The following is a 21,363-nucleotide window of genomic DNA, read 5'->3' on the forward strand; positions in this document are numbered from 1 at the left end:
AAACGCCGTGTATTTAAATTTTAATTTTGCATTTTAAAACGAAAATCAAATAACCACTCGTTTTTTGTTTCTCAATACCCGTTTCTGAACGGAAAATCCAATTGCCAAAATATACACTGACCGATATGACCTTATTTCTTAAATTTTTCTGTTTCTTTTTTGTCAAAATGTATTTGTACGGTGTTCCATTTGCCAGTAGTGTCTGTAAATGTTCTCAGGACATATTTTATTTGAAATAGTTAATAAGTCATGTTTTTATAATCAATTTGGATGTTAATATTTAAAGTATCCTGTCATGTTGTTTTCAACAATTGCTCTAGAATCCAAATTTTAAGAAAAAATATAATTTTACGAAAATACAACCGGAAATGAATACATTCCACATCCGGGTCACAAACTGTTTACAACGATGATTGCGGGCAGCTAATGCTAACCACAGAAGGAGAAAGCGGCGGTTATAGCTTTCTTTACTAACATTTCGCTACGGTTTCGCTACAAATGGCTTCTCAAATCCCCATTACCGTCAGGACCCAGCCGACGGCCGCTCTCCGGGGGAAGAAACGTCCCGGTAGTCCGGCGGTGACCGGGGCTCCGCAGCCCGCCGGGAGCAACAAGAAGAAGAAGCCGGCAGCGACACCGACAACACAGACCCAGGTGAAGCCTGGACTGAACCACACGCTGATAAGTTAGATAAACATTGCTGTGATTATTTCTTTTGCAGCGCTTTAGTTATGTTGCTTTATAACGTCCCACTCTTTGTGGTGAACGAAGCGAGATTATTGGGTAACTCATAGACTCTTTATATACAGTCTATGGTTGAGCCTGAAGTGTCTCTATTTTAACCTGTTAGATCACCATGGTAACTGATGCTGCACAGCTAGAAGCTAATTTGGAGGATGTTTTGTTCAGGGTTTGGATTTCATATAGTGGAAATCCATATTTATCCAGTTTTGTGGATGTTGTAAACTTTAATGTGCAAAATAAAAGCTGCTAAGACACGAAGACGTCTACTTCTGTTGTTCTTTAAGCCCCCAGAAAACTAGTTGGCCTTCCAGCTTTGGGTTATTTCATCAAATTATCAGAGGCTGCTCGGCCATTTCTGATTTGCTAGAAACAATTTTTTAAAAAATCTATATATTTTAAGCTAATGATATTTAAAATTTCATATTTGAAATCATACTACTTTGTAAAATGTTTGACAGCTATATCTCAGGATCTGTTAAAGATAAAAGCCCGGAAATGACTTTATTTAATTTTTGTGACCAAGTATTTAATATTAAAAAGCACTCCATATATTTGCTTTTTAATATTGGAACATGCAGCCACATATGCTTCAGAAAAAAAATCACTTGCTGACTTCTGCATTATAATTTTTTTTGTTAATGTGTGCTCAAAGATAGGATTTTTCATGATGTCTTAAATTTTTGTCATATTTCAACTCACCCATAACCAGAAATTATTTGACTTATTTATCCAATATTCAAAACCAATGAAGTGATGAGCAATACCAGTGAAAATTTCAGACTTTAATAGTTCCTGAGATATTGTTGTTCAAACAGCCTCAAATTTCTATCCGCAAAAAATGTGTGGAAACAGGTCGAAAGGGCATTATAAAAAATCTTGGAAAGTATTTGATATATCAATAAAAATATATTTAAGTTATTGTGATGAAAAGGGGCACATATGGGACCGTTAAATCTAAGCGAAGCTGTGCATTTACAACATGCAAACTGTATGTGCTGCACTAGAGTATCATGCTTAAATGAATGAAACTGAAAATCTCTCGTGTAAGACACGACAATTATTAGAAACCTGCAACTTCCAAAGGTGTAAATACATTAATCAATCTCTAGACAGATTTAACAAACCATCTCTATACTGTAATTTGCTGTTATGAAGCCTTATTGAACTACTGAACCAGACTTCATTTGTTTTACAAACATGAAACCTGAAACACGTCCCTGTTAGAATCTCCTCTGAAGGAGTTTAGTTTGCATAATCAGAACAGATGCTGTGGAGCCTTTTTATCAATAACATCTGTATTTTCACTAATTCCCATCTGTCCAATCTGCCTGTAAATATTTTAATTATTCATTCTGGCTAATGCTATTGCATGGGCGGTATTTAATAAACGGTAATGGTTGTGCTATGATAGTATTCTAAATGGAGCTGCAGTGATTAATCAATTACTTAATTATTAAATTAATCTGCAACTATTTTGACAATCAGTCAATCAGTTTGAGTAGTTTTCAGAGAAAAAAAAAGTCTAAATTCATTGATTGCAGCTTCTTAAAATTGAATATTTCATGGTTTCTATCTTCCACTATGACAGTAAACAGAAAATCTTTAGGCTGTAGAAAATACATTATTTGTCATCTTGGACTCTGAGAAACAGCGAGCTACATTTTTCACCATTTTCTGACATTTTGAAGACCAAACAACTGGTAGCTTAATTGACAGTGAAAATAATCATTAGCTGCATTCAAAATTATAACATATCGCATCGTGACTGGACAAATAACACAACACATGGGGATGAAAGACGTGCAGAGCAGCAGACATAATATGCAAGCCAGCCTAAAAAATACAAATAAGCAGTATAGCACAAATATGCAGAAGAGCAGCAAAAAATTGACATTTTGGTTTTTCTGTGTTGTGAAAAAATACGGTAATTTTCACTCTATGTCAACTCTGTCATTTAAATAAAGTAAATATACAAAAAGAAACCTGAAGTCTGAAGAAATTATGTTCTATTAGATGGACTTGTCTTTTAGTTTGGTCATGGAAAATGAGAACTGTGTGAGTTTTCTGTTTGTATTAAGCAGCAAAAAAAGTTGTAACATGATGTGTTTAAGTTCACACTGCAGTTTCTTAAAGATAACTGTTGTGTTCGTCACAATGTCAATCTGAAATGATGGATTGTGCAGCTTTAATGCACGGTGTACAAAACAGCAGTGAATACAAACATTTATGTGTAATATGCAATCTTGGTGATTAAAACTGATTATGATATTGCCAATTAGTGCTTTACATGTTTTTTTTTTGTATAACAGGTTTAAAATGTTCATAAATATGTGACTAGATAATATGTGACCACATGTGATTGTAAACTATCATGTACACCAAAAGATCTTCAAGTTTCATGATACTTAAACTGACTGTGGTTGCTGTATGTCTGAATTAGGTGTTTCATCAGGTAGCAGCAGTGGAGACGGTGGCTGAGGTAAAGCCGATGGGATCAGCTGACGGTGGTCCAAACACCACCACAGAGTCCACGGTGAAGCCTCCACCATTCAAAGACCACACATTCATGGTGAGAGTCTGTTTCCTGCCTGCATTTATCTGCTTCTGTTGCTTCTCCCTCAGCTTTCATTCTCTCTTGTTTCCCCTCGCTTAATCTTGGCAGCACTCTGGCATTGGTGGAGCAGCAGCAGGCAAAAAGAACAGGACCTGGAAGAATCTCAAACAGATTCTGGCTCTGGAGCGGACTTTACCCTGGAAGCTCAACGATCCCAACTGTGAGTTTCTGTAGCTTCTGACTCGGCACACGTGCATTTGTTAGCTCCAAATATTCAAGCCTTATTTCTGTATTCAAGATTCTACTATGTTAATGTCAACAACATGTATTATTTTGTTCTTTCTTTGTCTCTGGACAACACGAAACATTTCCAATACCAGCTGGCATTAAAGAAGAATTACTATTTGCTCAAAAAGACTTCTTTCTTTTCTTTTCTTTTTAGTTTTAAAGACCACAGAAAAGACACAATCATTTTTAGATTTGTTTCAGTCAAAAACAAATGCAAAAATTTGTGACTCATGCACCAATATTTGGGCTGCACAGTGGCTCACTGGTTAGCACCTTGCAGCTAGAAGATCCCCGGTTTGTGTCCCAGCCTGGGCCCGTGCATCTGTGGGTTTTTCACTGGGTACTCCAGCTTCCTCCCACAGTCCAATAACAACCATCCATCCATTATCTATATACCGCTTAATCCTCATTAGGGTCGTAGGGGAGCTGGAGCCTATCCCAGCTGACTTGGGGTGAAGGCAGGGGACACCCTGGACAGGTCGCCAGTCTGTCGCAGGGCTACATATACAGACAAACAATCACACTCACACCTAGGGACAATTTAGAGTTACCAATTAACCTCAGCATATATTTGGACTGTGGGAGGAAGCTGGAGTACCCGGAGAAAACCCACGCATGCACAGGGAGAACATGCAAACTCCATGCAGAAAGATCCCGGGAAAGCCGGGACGCGAACCAGGGATCTTCTCGCTGCAAGGTGAAAGTGCTAACCACTACAGCCCTAGTCCAATAACATGCTGAGGTTAATTGATAATCCTAAATTGACCGTAGGTGTGAACTGAAGTGTGATTGTTTGACTCTATGTGTAGACTGTGATAGACTAGTGCCTGCCTTCACCCTAAGTCAGCTGGGGTAGACTCCAGCCCTTAATGAGGATTAAGTGGTGTATAGATAATAGATAAATATACCAATATTTGTTAAAAATAACTACAATCTGTTTCTTTTTTTGTATTTTGTTCAGCCTTTGTTCAATTTCTGACTTTTCTGTGTTTACAGATTACAACATTGATGCTCCTCCCTCCCTGAAACCAGCCAAAAAGTACTCAGACATCTCTGGACTGCCTGTGAGTAAAAAATGTGGTAGAACAAAGGCTGCATTACTTCAGCTAAGTCTTGTATCGAGCTCTCTCTCAATAATCCCTCTTGTCTTTCCTCAGGCCAACTACACAGACCCTCAGACGAAGCTACGCTTCACATCTTCTGAGGAGTTCTCTTACATCCGTCTCCTCCCCACCGATGTTGTCACCGGCTACCTGGCCCTTCGCAAGGCAACATGCATCGTACCCTGACAGCTGAGTGAGGGCTGGAAACCTGAAACACACCAGAACTGAACTCAAGTCAGTGCAGGAGGCTGTTGGGTCGACCGGGACAGAGCTGAGAGCTCAACCCAGATCTGGAGGGAAAACCGCTGGAGCTCAAATATTGCTAAACATTTTCTCTGCTGATACTGAACCCCAAGCAGTTTCTAGGTGGTTTATACTCACTTTGGACTCATTTTTCACTGCAATATAAAGTCCTGCACCACTATGGAAACAACACAACCATGGCTAAAAGTAGAGAGAACTCAGAAGTGTGTATCATGCAGTATAAAACTGTAACATCATAAATTAAAAAGTTTAATTTTTTTGGATTATTTAACAAAAATGTAAAAATAAATCAATTAATGCATCATATTTCTAGGTTCCCAGAGGTGTTACAGACACGGGAAAAAATGTGACTCTACATACCACTACTATTTTACTATTTACAGTTTTAACTTTTTCCCGCTCTTGTCTTCAATGTGTAAACATATTTTGCTGTTCAGCCAAAAAGTCCTCTAATTTTTGTCACGTAACCGTCGGTTGCAGCGTTATAAGTGCACACAGTGAATGAAAATAAAACTGGAGGAAAAACACCCAGAAAGTACTCAGAGGCTGAAGATGTTAAATGTGTAAAAGAGCTGTTTCTTATGGCAGAACTTAACTGATCTTATGGAGGAGAAACGTTGCTGTCGGAAGGAATTTGTTATTTTTTCTTTGATTAAGGTGCCTATTAAAGTAGCTTGTATTTTGCAATAAAGTCTCTTTTTTCTCATCCGTGCTTTTGATTATTATTTTTTTGTTTAAATGTACATTTTCTGTTTTGCTCATATGACAACCTGTAATCACATGTTACATGTTGATATACAGTTATGCTCTTAAGTTTACATGTCCTGGCAAAATCTGTGAAATATTATCCATTTTTTAGAAAATGTTTGATCGTGGAAAAACCTTTCTTTCATTTATCGCTAGTGGTCGGACAAAGTCATTCATGCTTTCATTAAAGAATGGTACAGATTCTGCCAGGGTAGGTAAACTTATGAACACAACTGTATAAGAAGCTGCAGCCACAATATCTACACCTACTAATGTACTCGATTCAGCTCTTTTGTTGCATAGAGCAGTACGCAAATATGTAAACTTCTCTTTCAGTGGTTTTCATTTATTTCATACATTGTAGATTAATACTGAAGACATCAATACTATAAAAGGATCCATATGGAATTATGCTGTAAGCTAAAAAGTGTTAATCTTCAGTATTAATCTAAAATGTAGAAAATAATACAAATAAATAAAAAGCACTGAATGAGAAGGTGCATCCAAACTTTTGACTAATAGTGTAGCTCAGCCAAATCTTTTTATAATACTCACTAGACAGGCTTTCACATTCACGTGTTATACATAAATATTATATTGATTCAATGTGGTTTTAATTCCACAAATACATTTTATGTATGATTTACCCTCTAAATTAGGGAGTAAAGACGTCTCTTAATGACACAAAGCATCCACTATCTTTTTTTTACTGTGTATTTCAGGATGTTTTTCACAAAACAGATAAAGGAAGTTTGATGTATTTCTCATGCAAATATACCGAACAAAAATATAAATGCAGACTCCTCCAGAAAAATCTATTATTATCTATTATCTATTAAAGACACACCTGACTAAAGTGTGGATTAAATCAGTCATCATAAATTTGTCACCGGATGAGTGTTTTAAAAACTTTTCATGCACGGTTTGTCAAATTTAACACTTTTCTCACCACAACGACATTTGCACTTTTAATTCAGTATCTTAAGAAAGTGAACAGGAGTGAATAAATGTAAATATGACATTGGCCCTGAGCTGTGAGAGGCTGCTGTTTTAACGCTGAACCATCTGTTGACTCTGCAACAGTCTAAATAATAAACCTCTTCCTTTTGTTTGCACAGGCTCTGTGAGTACACATCGCTCAGTAGGTTTCTTTGTTTGCACAAATCCCTCAGTCTTTAAGAGCAACGCAAACAATGAGCCAAATGTCACTATTAAAGGATAATAAGGTAACGTGTGAACAGTGACATGTGAACATGTGAACATTTATTTTTCCAAAAAGTGACAACAATTTCAAGTAGTATAACTATTTTTCGACATTTCTCTCATTGACACTAGATAGTTTCCAAATACACTGATAACATATTCTATACACTGATGAAAAACTTTCTTTTGCTCTCTAGTTATCAATATATTTTGGAGACTTTTGCAGAATTTATACATTTTTCCAGCATAAAACTCTCCACTGCACAGCTCATTTGAAATGACAAAGAAGCTGTATTTTGTCACAAATCTGAAACAGTTTCAAGGAGTATAAATCATTTTGACCATGTATTTTTAGTATTTTTAGTGTGGAACTTCTTAGATCTTTTTCATGATGCTTCAAACTGTGGACACTGGACCTTGAAAACACTTGGATATGACTTTATAGCCTTTAAATGTATTGTGAGCAACAACAACATGCAACTAGAGGTCCTCAGTGAGCTCTTTGGTTTCACCTATGTCTTCATACTGACTAGAGAACTACTGCATCAGCTGTTCTCAGTTTATAGTGTATTAGAATACTGTAGAACATGGTAGAAATTACAGGACCATTTGAAGTAGCGCAGAAGCTGCATTTCCTCAAAAAACTGCAGTAATTTCAAGTAATATGAATAATTTGGGAGATGCCATTTTTAGTGCAAATGTAAAAAAAAAACACAGAAATACTTCAAATTCCTCATTAACATCTCCAACACAGCGTTTTACTCTCTTGTTTATGCCATTTCCAGCCAGAAGACATCGATTGATCCACTAAAAATCCACTACAAATCAAATTTTGGCATGGCTATGGATAGTTTTGGGCCTAACTATACATGAGTCACACTGTTGCACTGGGCGACATGCTCCAGAAATACAAACATAAGCTATTAGTGTTTCTGTAAATGAGCTCTCTCCCTACTCACGGCTGAGTGTTGCTGCTCAGCTCCGGTGCAGCTGATGAAGGCAGTATAGTATATCTGTGAGAGTCGGAGCAGCATTTCCATTCCTGCTGTGGCATCAAAACCTCAACGTAGTGATTAATGAACGGCGTCAGGGCTTTCTACTAGCCAAGCACACGACTCAACAGTGTGTGTCTGTTTGTGCAAGCACCTCTGCTGCGTTTCCAGCCCAGAAACTACACAGTAGTAGGTTGTATTTAGATTGGAGTACCGCTTAGGGCAGGTTTATAGAATTAATAGTATTACAGACAGCAAAAGTATGATATAAAGCTGTTTGTGCATGCCTTATATGAGCATCTAAATGTGAATACTTGGGGCATATGTGCATATAATTGGGCCTAAGGAGTCAAAAAGAGATTAAAAATACAAAATGCAATGCAGTATTTGTGCGGTTTTGCACTCAAAGCTGCAAATCTTGACACCTGTCCTGTCTTTGCAGTTGCGTTTTGTCTCCACCTGGGAGCGCCAGAGCTCTGTTCATGCTGCCATCCAGCACTGCTGTTGGAGTCCCACAGTGAGTCACTAAGGTCACCGCAGTGTGTCCATTTCTGAGCTCGGATTTATTCAGTGCTGCAGGAGGATTCACCCACTGACAGCTCCGACTGTCTCCAATACATCAGCAGAGGCTGGTTAAAAGCTAAAGCTCAAGGGTAATGACTAATATAATTCAATATAATAAATGCGACTGCTACAGTTTAGCTGGCAGCAAAGCATATAGAAGCTATAATAAAAACACAAGCACACCAATTGAAACAATCATCGCTAATTTTCATGTGGACGCGGAAAGAAGCAATTTACAGCTCAATCATATAATAACCACCATTAGGAAATTGATTGTGATGTGCAGAAAAAAGGCTCTTCTGGCTTTGACGGAGGATTTGGCACCTGCTGCATTGCACAAGATGTGTGTTTGCAGTAAACACACACCAACTTAGCCGGAATCAATGATTGACTCCTCCGTCGATTTTTGTTTTCTGCTGCAAATTTGTGATACACTGCGGAGACACCGTGAACTAAGGTTGCACTAGAGCTCATTTACGTCCAGCCTGTTAGATTTTAGTGGCGGTGGAGATGCTATCTCAGTAAAAAATGATGTTTATACCACTTCACAGTACATGCAATTTTCTCAGGACTGCTTTTCATTCTGTCTACTGACTATAAACAGTCTGTAGAGCAACAAATGCATCATCAAAAATGAGAAATTGAACTTATGGATGACACACATTCAGTTTAGCAGAACCAGTTTAAATCCATGACTTGAAGATTTGTCAGCTTTTCACAACAGATAGTGGAAAAAGCTGTTGATAGAAGCCGCACTGCATCCCTCATCTGACATGTCTTCCTTCTTAAAGTATATGAGAAAAATTCATGAGAGCTACCCTCAAATGTCAGGTCGGAGAAATGGACTAGCAGCTCTGCTGAGCTGATCAATAGAGCAGCTCCAGAGCCTGCTGAGCCAGCAGGGGAACTTTCATATTTATGTGTTTTGACCTATTGGAACAGCAAAAGCAGTGAACTTTTTTTCTTTTTTTTTTTTTGCTCCCTGTTAACAAAGATACAAGAGTCTGTCCGTTTAATTATTTTGCTGCAGCTGTTTGAGGCACAGTGTTTATTGCAGTTCTGTAGGAGCTTCGACGTGACGTTGAACCTCAAGTGAAAAACAGTCAACTTTGAAGATTTTCAGGATGATCAGACTTAACCCTCAGAACTCAAGTAGTTTCTATGCATTTTTTTCACATTGGGCTCCTTTTTCACTGCAATAAAGTCCTGTATCTCCATGGATACAAAGGGAAAGAACTTAAAAATGTCTTTGGTAGTAGTAGCAGTAAGACACAGTTAGAATGCCATAAATCATAAAAAAAGGAAAAATGAAAGCTGAATTTCTTTAGTTATTTAACAAAAATAGAAGGAAGTTGGAACACTGCTGTGCTCATCAGCTCTATAAAGAGGTTTCACCATGCTGAATGTATCTTCCAACAACTTGCTCCTCGGCTAGCTGTATTTGAGCCATGCTGCATTTGTTTTATTGGTGAAATATGTTTTAGTTTTCTCTCAGTCTTTTGAATTTGTTTGCATGCTTGTCTCTTACCTGCTCTGAGTAAACACTGCCTGCAGTTCAGACGAAAAGTCTGAAATTTTCAATAAATCAATCAATCAAAATTTATTTATAGAGCACTTTACAACAATGTAAAAGAAGACCAAAGTGCTTTCCATCAGCATGATAAAACCAAACAATACAATTTGGTTACTACAAAACCATAAAACCAAAATGCAGCACAGATGGATCAGTAACATTTAAATAAGGCATTTTGGGACAACATGAAAATAAAACAGTGCTAGGAGTCAAAGGCACACCTGAATAGGTGAGTTTTTAGTCTGGACTTGAATGGCAACAGGTCAAGGATAACATGAATTTCCAGTGGAAGTGTGTTCCAGAGTCTCAGAGCGGCAACAGCAAAAGAACCATCGCCCTACTGCTTGTACCCAGACCTGGTCACATCCAGCCCCACTGAGTGGACGACCGAAGGGCTCTGCTGGGGCGGTGGATGGTGAAAAGTTCAGATAACTTTTGTCACATGACTGTTGAGTGAGTCTTGGCTTCTCAATTGCACTGAGGAGCACAGGTTATTATTTTTTTGCCTGGAATGCAGTGCAAACAGTTCATTACAAAAAAAAGTAATTTTGATGAACTACCACAATTTTAATTTTAGATCTTGTTAATTTTCCTCATGTGGCTGCATGTCACACAAGATTCATTCAAGGACTATAAAAAAGTAGAAATCTTGACAATTCTTTTTGCTTTTACAGTTTCTGGCTTCAAAAAATGTTATAATTTTGCGATTTTTAAAAAAAAAATTAAGGGCATAAAATTAGCGTTAAATAACTTCACTGTCCACACACAAGGATCCAGCACACATACATTGTTCTCCAGGCCAATTCAGTAGGAGAACTAAAACCAAATGCCTCCATTAAAGTGCTCTTCAGACAGAAAGTTAAAAAAAAAAACTCTTCACAACATTTTCACAACTTCCTGAAACCACCAAGCTTCCAGTCACTTTCACTTTGTGCAGCTCTTGGCAGATGTGATAAAAGTTGCTGAGCTCCGAGTGCTCTCAGATTCTCGTTCCAGTTTTGACATGATCCTAATTGTCAGAGATGGGAGAAGAGCAGCTGAAATCTAAATCGAGTTCTGAACAACAGCTGGGACAGAAGAGATGACAGACGGACCGTCCTCAGACGGGATTCAGCAGTGGACCATAACACCTGTATGTGCAATATTTAATTTCTGACGTCTCTTTATAGATTTTCTTCACCTAGAACTGCTTCCAATTTCTAATTCATTGTGTTTGAACTTCTTTTTTTATCTATGTAGTTGTCTATATTTCATGCAGCAAAGGCAGTTTCTCTCCTCAGGACTTGAAGACTTACTCTCTCTTGCATTTAACTTGTGAAAGACTCATGTATCGGCTTAGAACAAGTCCTTCATATAACAACGGGTGGGTGATGATGGAAATTGTGGTTAAATGGTGATGGCAATGATATGATGCACTCCAGGTTTTATAATCCTTCTCTAAACTTCAATAGGCTGTTTTCTACAGCAGACAGGACCTTTTAGGGCAGCCCAAAGCTTTGAGCACGTTCTGACTGCTGGAACTGCCTGTAGAACGTCGGTCTGGGTGTTTTCATGTAGATGAAAAAAGTATCTTCTTATAGGAAAAGTATTTCTGAGCGACCCAGGAAAGCTGCTGTACTGATTTCAACTCAAATGATTAGCTCTAAATGAACAATATGCAGCATTTTTCAGCTCTCTGGATGTTATCATACCGTAGCAGTCTTTCAGTCTCTTACATCGCCAAAATTCTATCAAAACTCCACTCTTCTATTTCCAACATGCTCATAGAGCTGGAGTTACATTGGTCACTGTTTTAGTGCACTTGGAGTTAATGTTGTGTTTGAAGTACAGGAGGTCCTCAACTTAGGTCAGAGTTCCGTTCCTACGGCCTGATGAAAGTCGATTCTCGCCGTAAGTCGGAACTCTGGGGAAAATGTAAACAAAGCCGTTACGTGCATCACGATATTGACCAGTTCTTCGGAAAAGTCATGAATACCGATGACTTTCATGCATGTATGAGTCATTTTACAAGAAGCTAACAGAACATATTATGAATACAACAACAGAATAACACAGTCCAAGGAGGCGTGCAATTAGCGAATGTGAACAGAGCCGCGTCTCCGCGCGCCAACTAGTTCCACGTAACCAGGAAACACTGTATGTTATAAACCGAGGACCTGCCCATAACCACTTCCAAAGGAACGTCATAGGTCAAGGACGTCGTAAACCGAGGACCCCTGTTAGTTGGATTTTACACAGAACTAGAAACAGAAAAGGGCAGATCACGAGCTGGTTGTTGTAAATGTTGCTGATGCCTCACACCTGTCCAGACTTCCAGCAATGGAAAGCTGCCTAAGATTCACATTTCTCAAGTTAAAAATAACACACCTGGTACATCGCTTCATTGTCTATACGCTCTATCAATGTGGTTGCACTAAATCACTAATCTAATATTCCTCCTATTCTCCTGCTTCTATTCTTCTGCCAAGCAACGGCAACAATCGAAATTCACACAAGACGAAGTAAATCCCATCATCTCTCTGAAATTTCATTGATATTGGTCTTAGTTTTTGCATGCTCAAGTTAATTTAGACTAAGTTCCATGATAAGTGAATCTTTTGCCAGACAGCAGCTGTATTGTGACACACTCGGAGTTTACTTTGCATCTGTAAGATCCTACATTGTAATGGAAACAGGAAGTCTGAAAGGGCAGATTAGGAGGGTGTTCCTGTTAGTATTTGTGCAACTTCACACCTGCTTCAAGTTCCTGCAGTGGACAATCACCTACTATCTATATTTTATTGTGTTACAGAAGTTCATATCTACATGTCATCTACACTTTAATAGGCTGTAACCCCTCAGTGATTAAGTAAATGTTAAACTTAATTCAGAATGACTTGCATGCAGCACATATCCGTTTTCCACAATATTTTTTGCTGGTTTATTATTAGCAAAGATCTGTTATGCAATATTTGGCAGTGCTGGTCATTTTGGGAAAATTTGCCTATTTTTTCTTATTACTGTGAAATAGTTGGTGGACAATCAGCAGAGACTCCCGAAAGTTACTTCACCTGGCCTAGAAATATCTATTTTTTGGTATTGTGAGAATAAACAAAGATATAAAGTGTTAGTGAACTTTGAAGGTGCTAAGTGACAGATTTTGTTGTTGTTAGTAAACTGGTTGCTGTCTGCAGAGAATGGTATCAAACTTCTAATTTAACTCTCAGTGAGAAAACAAATAAAGCCCCATTTGCATCGGACTAATATTATCTAGGGATTTAAAAATTACCTCCCACATCTGTGCTTCATATGGTGCATTTGCATGGGATAAGAGAAGTCTGTCTTCTATTTGAATTTACTGACAACATCCATGATATTAACAGGCTGCCACATAACTGCTGAGCCTGTTGAAAGACAGTAAAATGTTTCTGTCTGCATGCTGCCATCCATGTCAACAACCTCATCACATGCTGTGAAGCAACATGAGCCTCCTGATTTTGCACCCAAAATGCTCCAAAGTTTCATTAATAGTTGCCTTCATGATTCTAAAGTGGGAAGAAGGCAGAAAAGAGAAAACCATAAACAAAAACAGAAACAACCCCATTTTGTCAAAAATGCTCATTTTCATGGACTAAATGTATCACAGAACTATTGTGGCAAAACAATTTGCAAAGGACCAATGACTCTACTTTGAGCTCTTTTCAGATGTCCAAACTCTGCACCATATCCCTGAAGCTAAGCCCAGCCACCTTACAGAGGAAACTCATTCCGGCCTCTCGCCTCCATTATCTCATTCTTTCTGTCACTACCCACAGCTCAAGACCATCGACTGATACATCTGCTCCAGCTCCCTCTTAACCATGACAACCCAGTACAATTTCCACCGATGCTGCAAGCTGAATAGGCGAGGGCAATTTTAACTTGTAAAAATGTAAACATGGATCTGTAAACCCCCTCACTTTAGCAAAGAATCTGGACCAACATCACTTCAGACCAACATCTCTGACCAGATTTCTTCTTTGATCGTCAGGAAGCTAAAACTGTGGTAAATTGGGCCAAGATTCCTGTAGCAGGAACCCAGTTTAAAACATCTATCACTCCTGAAACTCCTCTCTTGTCGCCTTTACCTTCAGTATCATCACATTTTCTTTATGTGTGGCCTTCTTCATATCCGTTCTTTATGTTCTTGGGAATCTTTGCCCTTCACCACCTTCCTGCCCGCACTTTGTCGACGCTTTTGTGATTTGTCATTGCTGTCCTAACGGGGCCAAACCATGTGAAAAGTGAAAACTGATCATGCTTTAGCTGCCCACACAGTGACACAGTTTCACGGTTCATTTGGCGAAGAACAAAAAAAACACAGATCGCCACCTCAAGGAGCCTCATAGCAGCCATTTGTCTCCCCTTGTTTGAATGCAAGCTGAGAGAACGCGATGAGTTACCAGCTGTTGTTGGGCTGTAGAGGTCAAACGGCAAAGTGTCATCAGATAGCTAATCAACTCATTGAGATATCATTACACTGGGCTAAATCCCTGTTAATCCCGCTGAAGATTCAATCAGCGTTCCCTCACAGGTCATCTCATTCCTCTCGGTGTGTATGTGGGCTCACATGTAGGTATAAGGGACGGAGAGAAAGGTAATTCTTCATGTTGATAGACAATGATTGTCCTTCAGTGGGCCACTTTCTCAGTCTCCTCTCCGTCCTTCCCTTCGTTTTCCTGTCCTGTCAGCTCGTATCTCCTCTCTGCTTCTTTTCTTCTTTCCCTGCTCTTCTTCCATCTCTGTTGCTCTCTGATTGATAAACCTTCTGTCAGTCCATCTCTGTCTTTCTTTATCTGTTCGTATCCTTTATGCTCTGTTTTTGCAGAGAGGAGACGACAGTGGATGTTTTGATTCCAGCTTCTTTAACTTCTCTTTATCTAGAATCAATCCCGACATCATTCATACTCATGCATTTTGTTTCTGAATGAATTTTTATGTGACCAAGAGGTTTTTTTCAGGCTAAAAATTACATAAAGAAGCAACAAAAACAAGCAAAACATTGTGTTTGAGATGTTAATGATGAATTTTAACTGTATCTGCATTGTTTTATACTTTAAATAAAAATGCCATATGCCAAGTTATTCATATCTCTTGAAACTGTTGTCAGTTTTTGAGAAAATACAGCTTCTATGTGATACAGTGTTCTAATACACTATAAACTAAAAACAGCTGATGCAGTAGTTCTCTAGTCAGTTACTACTCAATTCCAAGTCATGGCTTAAACCAAAGAGCTCAATATATTAATCATACTCATGCCAAATTTTGATTTATAGTGAATTTTTATTGAATCTATAGGTTAATTCTGGCTGTAAATGACAAAAGCAAATGAAAAAAGATAGTAAACTATTGTATTAGACATGTGAATGATGACATTTTTAAAATTTTTATTAAAAATGTCAAGTGCAAACTTATACATAACCCTTGAAATTGTTACAAATCTTTGAGAAAATGTAGATTCTACACCATTCCAGATGTTCGTTCTATTATTATTAGTTTTACCATGTTCTAAAGCATTCCAATACACTATAAATTGTGAAAAGCTGACGCAGTAGTTCTCTAGTCAGTTACAAACCATGACTGAAACCAAAGAGCTTAGTGAGGTCCTTCAGTTGCACATTGTAGCTGCTTACAAGACATTTAAAGGCTATAAAGTCACAGCAGAGTATTTTCAAAGACCAGTGTCCACAGTTTGAAGCCTAATGAAAAAGTCCAAGTAGTTCCACGCTGTGAAACATGTCAAAGGGCTGCTAGGAAGACAGATGTGAGCCCTGCACTGGAAGAATGGTAGAGGACAAGAAGAATCCAAGGATCAGCACCAAGAGCATCCTGATGAATGTGAGCAGTTCTGGTAGCAACATGTCCATCAGACACTCCAGCAGACCAAGAACAAGGCTGGTCTCCATGGATCAGACCAAGGAGGACTCCACTTCTCCAAGACAGACACACTAAAGCTCAGCTGGACCTGCAGCACTTCTCTACTCACTTACTGCTCAGTTACAAGTCATGTCTGAAGGAAACGGCATCATGAGGAAAGAGGAAACATGGAGACTGTGGAGGAGAACATCAGGAAGTCTGCAGAAAAACTGCTCCTTGGGCATCATTGGAGCTTCCAACAAGACAATGATGTGAAACATGGAGCCGACGTGGTGAAGAAATGGTGAAGAGAAAACAATGAGAAGATGTTGGAGCGTCCCTGCTCCAACATCAAAACAAGACAAGATTGACAAGAAGTTCTTATATTTCTATGGTATGAGTAACTTGTCCATTGACTAAGACAGTAATATCAACACAAGCACTAATTTCAACTTTATTCAGTACAATTTTATTGATTATTTACGGATAAAACTACTGAAAATTTGCATCCTTGAAAGGAAGCCTTCGGTCTCAAAGAGCTGGAGTTTGACACAAAGAGGAACAAAATCCCAGTGGAGACATGGAGAAAGATGGTTAGACACTAGAACCACTGTCATGGGACAAAAAGGCTTTGACACTGAAGTCCTACTGTCTTTTATCATTTTTTTTTTGTCATTTCAAACCAGATGAGACCTACCAGTCACCTAAAAATTGACAATAAATCCAACGTTGGCATGGATATAAATACATTTGGGCTTAACTCTATCTATCTATCTGTCTGTCTGTCTGTCTGTCTATCTATCTATCTATCTATCTATCTATCTATCTCAGATTAGCTCCATCCATCGCTCGCTGTCAGACCTACATTCGGGTGAATAAAGCATCACTGGACAGAGGGAGGGAGGTAATAGGAGGGATGTGACCCTGCAACCTTCCCCACGACAGATGGAACCAATCTCACCAGTCCGAGACAGACCATCTATTCATACCTACCCACCATGCTGTGTGTTTTCGTGTGTTTGTGTGTGTGTGTGTGTGTGTGTGTGTGTGTAATGATAGCGCCCATCCATTCACACGGCTGCCGGTGATGCAACTCAATGCCTGGCTGTGCTTAAAAGCTATTACATGTCAAGACTGAATTTGTGTGCTTTTCCAGGTGTGTGTTTGTGTGTAACTTCAAACCTGTGTCTCAGAGACAGAGCTGATATTTTATCACCAGCTCAGCTCCAAAAGCCAATTTACTGTCTGATGGCTGGATTTTCACTTCAGCCGAACCGGGGGTGGGGAAATAATCTCGTGTGACTTTGAATGAACTTTTAAATTTTCCCTCGGGAGAGCGTGATGCCGCAACTTATTCACACAAATCTATACGAATTAATACAGAAATCGTGCTGTTTTTATTTGTATATCGAAGAATAAAATGAGGATAAAAAGTAACGCCTGGCTGTAAAAGATCCTCTATTTTGCAGCTGCGGAGAGAAGTTTATATTGATGCTGCAGAGGCTTTATGAGATGTTTCCAATAACTGCTCCACACACAGTGCATATGTCTCCCAGCTATATTCACACATGGCAGAGAAAGGAGGAAGATAATTGCACTTTAAAAGCAAAGCATGCATGTGTGTATTAGTGTGTTTAAACCCTTCATCCATCCACATCACTGTGCATAAGAGTCCATTGTGTCTTCTTCTCTGCTTGTCCTTGGAGAACAACCGAGAGCCTATTGACTGTGTAAAGTGATCTCCCCTTCACCAATATTTACATTTTAAGCATGTGCATAATTTGTGTATGGACGTATAAGAAAAAGGCAAAGAGTATGTAAATGCAGGGGAAGAACATCTCCAAGTGCACACACACACACACACACACACACACACCCACACACACACACACACACACACACACACACACACACACACACACACACACACACACACACACACACACATATATACACAACACCACTCTGATGCACAGTTAGTGTTTTGGGAGGGTGTGATGGTAAATGAAGCGTGAAATGAAGAGTCAGAGATGTTAGAACATTCCTTCCCCGGGGAACCTCTACAGCGGACCGACACAGACCCGGCCGAGATGGATCAGGACGGCCAAAAACTGAAACCTCTAATGTCGCTGCATCAGCATGCCCCCTGGTGGGTGGAGCGTGATGGTTCCTATAACCTCACCTCCATTGTTGCAGCACCGTTTCCCCTTAAATTACGCTGCTATGTAAATAAACCACACTCTCATTTACATTTTGAACGAAACGTATTTTCTCACGGAAAGATGAGGGTCTGGTCGACATTGTAGGAAAGGATTCCAGGTGGAAGAGCCAAAAAGTTGATGCAAAGAGGGCGGAGGAAAGGTTGGAGGCAGAAGTCTGCTAAAGCCCAGTGTTAAACCATTTTGCCCACTGTTAGGTTAGATTTCAGAAAACAGAACAATTTGGGACACTTTTACAGAATGTTTGTAGCTCAGTTCCACTCTAAAAACTGACAATAAAGCAGCAAAAAAATGGCAAAGATACACTTAATCATCATCCCATTTTAAATTTAAAGAATTTTTGTAAAATTCTGAATTTTCCTTCAGTTAGACTGTCAATCTAAATGTAAGACACTTTTTGAGCTGGTCACAGGTGGTACTAATACATTTTTATTTAGTTTCAGGCTTGTATCATCTTCCCTAAGTGTATACACAGCCTGCAGTTCAATCAAAACTCTGAATTTTTGTCATTATATACTATATTTGTGACTATTTCGCAGTTTAGCAACTAATATCTTAACAGTTGTGGAAAGAAGTGCAGAATGTTTATTTTATTTTTTTTCATAATCTGGTGCAAACTGTTTACTTAAGGCAAATTTTTGAATGAGACGTAGAATAAAGGGAAATTTATGAAATATTGTAATTTTAAGCTTAGATTTGGACAAGTTTACCAATGGAATTGCATGTCGGAGATGATTAAATCAAAGACTGTTGGGAATCTGATGATTTTTTTTTATTATTGCTTCTGGGTCTGATAAATGGTGTCATTGTGCAGATTTTCCACAGACAACATGCCCGTCTGGGGGTTTTGGGATTCAAAGGGAACAGACTGAATTGTCATTTTTATTTCAACCGATGCCAGGTTCATGTTAACCAATTTGTGATGGTAGGTAATTTTGTCATATTTTGCCTCTAACCAATTTGTTGAAAGCAGCTCATTTGCAGTGAATAAATATTCAGCCCACTAACCTTCTCCATGTCAAATCAAATCAAAGAAACTTGTCGATTTACGAGTTGTTTTCTCTGTAATGTGAGTTACAACAACCTGTTTAACTGCAGCGCTCACATCCAAATTTGTTGCTGTTTTCATGGTAATTTCTCTGTTGAATATTTCTGGCGGCTGCACAGGAAGATGTCCTCATTCTTCACGCCGCCTACAGAGCTCTGATTGGTTCGGTTCGTTTTCCAACTGGGCAAGCAACCAATGAACACTACCTATTTGATTTATTGAAAAAAAAAAAGAACAAGATGTGGGCTGTGATGGAGAAGAGAACTGAAGAAACAAGTAACTTACACATAATGTACACCACCCTGGGAACAGTGCCACCATCCATCCTTCCATTTTTTACTGTTAGGGTCATGAAAACAGCAAATTTATGTCTCCTTGGTGATCCTGTGACCTCTTTCCAGGACTTCTCAGTTCTGATATTCAACATCTCTTTCATTTTCTTAATCACCTTCATATTTTTCTAGTCTGTTTTATTTCTAATTTGCCACCTTCATCATCTTGCAAGTGCTCTACGAGGTGGGAACATGCGCTAAAACAGACCTCAGCCATATGAGTGATATCGTCCCGGCATTGAAATGAAGTAGTATTTGCCTTTAATGGCCATTGCTAACATTATTATCCCAGACTTGACTGCCATAGCAGGTCACTTAATTCTGTTGGCGGCATTTCCATCCTTCCTCTCCTCCACTGGAGTCCATTACAGTTGGGTCTTATCTCCTCTAATATGCTGTGCCGTTAATGAACAATCAGTCCTGTTAATGTCCTGCTAATTAATGGCCCATCAGTCTCTTCAGAGTGGTAATTAAGTGCCAGTTGAGGCGTCTAATTGGCATGATTTCTGATTGGATCGAGTCACGCTCGACCCCTCTGGGACACAGGAAGTGAATTATAGCGTTGTCATCGCTGCGGAGAGGACTTTTACAAAGACTGCTGACTTGCTTGTTTAAGAAATAGCATCATCTTGTTAACCCGAGTAGCAGTGAACTGAATGACAGTTTCACTTGAGTGACCGTCAGAGGACACACCGTCACATTTGAATTAATGAACAGCCAATGATAGAAGTTTGTTTACCTCTGAACTTCCTCCACTGTACTTTAATGCTCTGAACTGCAAAACCCAGTTTGAAAGGCATGTTTGTTTGAAGAAATCACCAACATTAAACTGAGCCAAAAAAGCGTGAAAACAGAAACAACTGTCAGATTTTCTAGCTTCTGATGATCTCTGAATGTGTCATGTAAGATATACTATTGCGATAGGAGAAAAAACAATACATAAAATTGTGATATTTCATCTAAATCACAGTACTGTTCAAAAATTCACCATAAATAAACCCAGTGTTTCGGAAATCACGTTGTCAAAAAAAGAATTCAGTAAAATTATTTTAAAACAGTGAAAATCTGACGGCAAACGTATCAGAAAAAACACATAAAAAATGGTGTAATATTGTTAAGTGCAAAAACTGTAATATAATAGCGGCAAATACATGTAAAATAACAATGTTTTAGAGATTCAAATACGGTAAAACACTGCACTTGTATTGCCACACACTGTACAAGAAAAAAAAATTGTAAAAAATTAAAAAAAAAAAGTTAAAAAAAAAAACATTTACATAAGTTGTTTAATAATCCTGGTCAGTTTCTCTGATCTGGATGGAATCATTATTCCTGACTTTGACTATGAGGCCAATTTTGCAGATCCACTGCTTATTTGATTTTCATCCTAAAAATTACACAACAAAACAAGTTAAGAAAATGTCAACTGAAGCAACAAATCAAGCTAGAAGTAGGCTCATTTTCTCATATGCTTCAATACAATCTGATGTATTTTTACAACCAGAGGAGGCGCCCCCTGCTGGCTGTTGAAGGTTTAAGACTTAATTTTTCAAACCCTGAGGCTGTGCTCATCTTTTATAACAGTCTCTACAACTGACAAAGCAAAATGCTGAACTTTTGAACATAAGAGAAAACAACTGGGGAACAAGACACAAGTTAAACTAATAATAAGGGCAGCAAAGAAAAAACTGTGGAAGCACAACCAATAGTGACACATGACCTCAAAATGAAGCATTTAATCCATTTTTAGATCTATAATCACTGCACATGGCAGATTTAAGACATGTAAAAACTCTGTTACAATGCATGATTGAAATTCCTTTCTAAAGGACAGCAGAGGTTTAGCTCGTGGCCGCTG

At 38.6% G+C, this 21,363-nt stretch overlaps 1 protein-coding gene across 1 annotated transcript; it reads left to right on the forward strand.

Moving 5' to 3' along the window:
* Positions 1-386: 386 nt before the first annotated feature.
* On the forward strand, positions 387-5,659 carry ino80c (INO80 complex subunit C). Its single transcript, XM_023277168.3, has 5 exons — positions 387-654; positions 3,185-3,313; positions 3,407-3,518; positions 4,583-4,650; positions 4,744-5,659. The coding sequence occupies exons 1-5, from the start codon at positions 499-501 to the stop codon at positions 4,873-4,875; spliced, it is 597 nt and encodes a 198-aa protein (XP_023132936.1). The 5' UTR covers positions 387-498; the 3' UTR covers positions 4,876-5,659.
* Positions 5,660-21,363: the final 15,704 nt, after the last annotated feature.

This window comes from Amphiprion ocellaris, chromosome 9, assembly GCF_022539595.1.
Source record: "Amphiprion ocellaris isolate individual 3 ecotype Okinawa chromosome 9, ASM2253959v1, whole genome shotgun sequence".
NCBI classification, from domain to species: Eukaryota; Metazoa; Chordata; class Actinopteri; family Pomacentridae; genus Amphiprion; species Amphiprion ocellaris.

Coding starts and splice junctions, on each gene's coding strand:
- ino80c (XM_023277168.3), top strand. CDS start 499: ATGGCTTCTCAAATCCCCATTACCGTCAGGACCCAGCCGACGGCCGCT. Junction 655..3,184: donor CACCGACAACACAGACCCAG/GTGAAGCCTGGA, acceptor TGTCTGAATTAG/GTGTTTCATCAGGTAGCAGC. Junction 4,651..4,743: donor CAGACATCTCTGGACTGCCT/GTGAGTAAAAAA, acceptor GTCTTTCCTCAG/GCCAACTACACAGACCCTCA.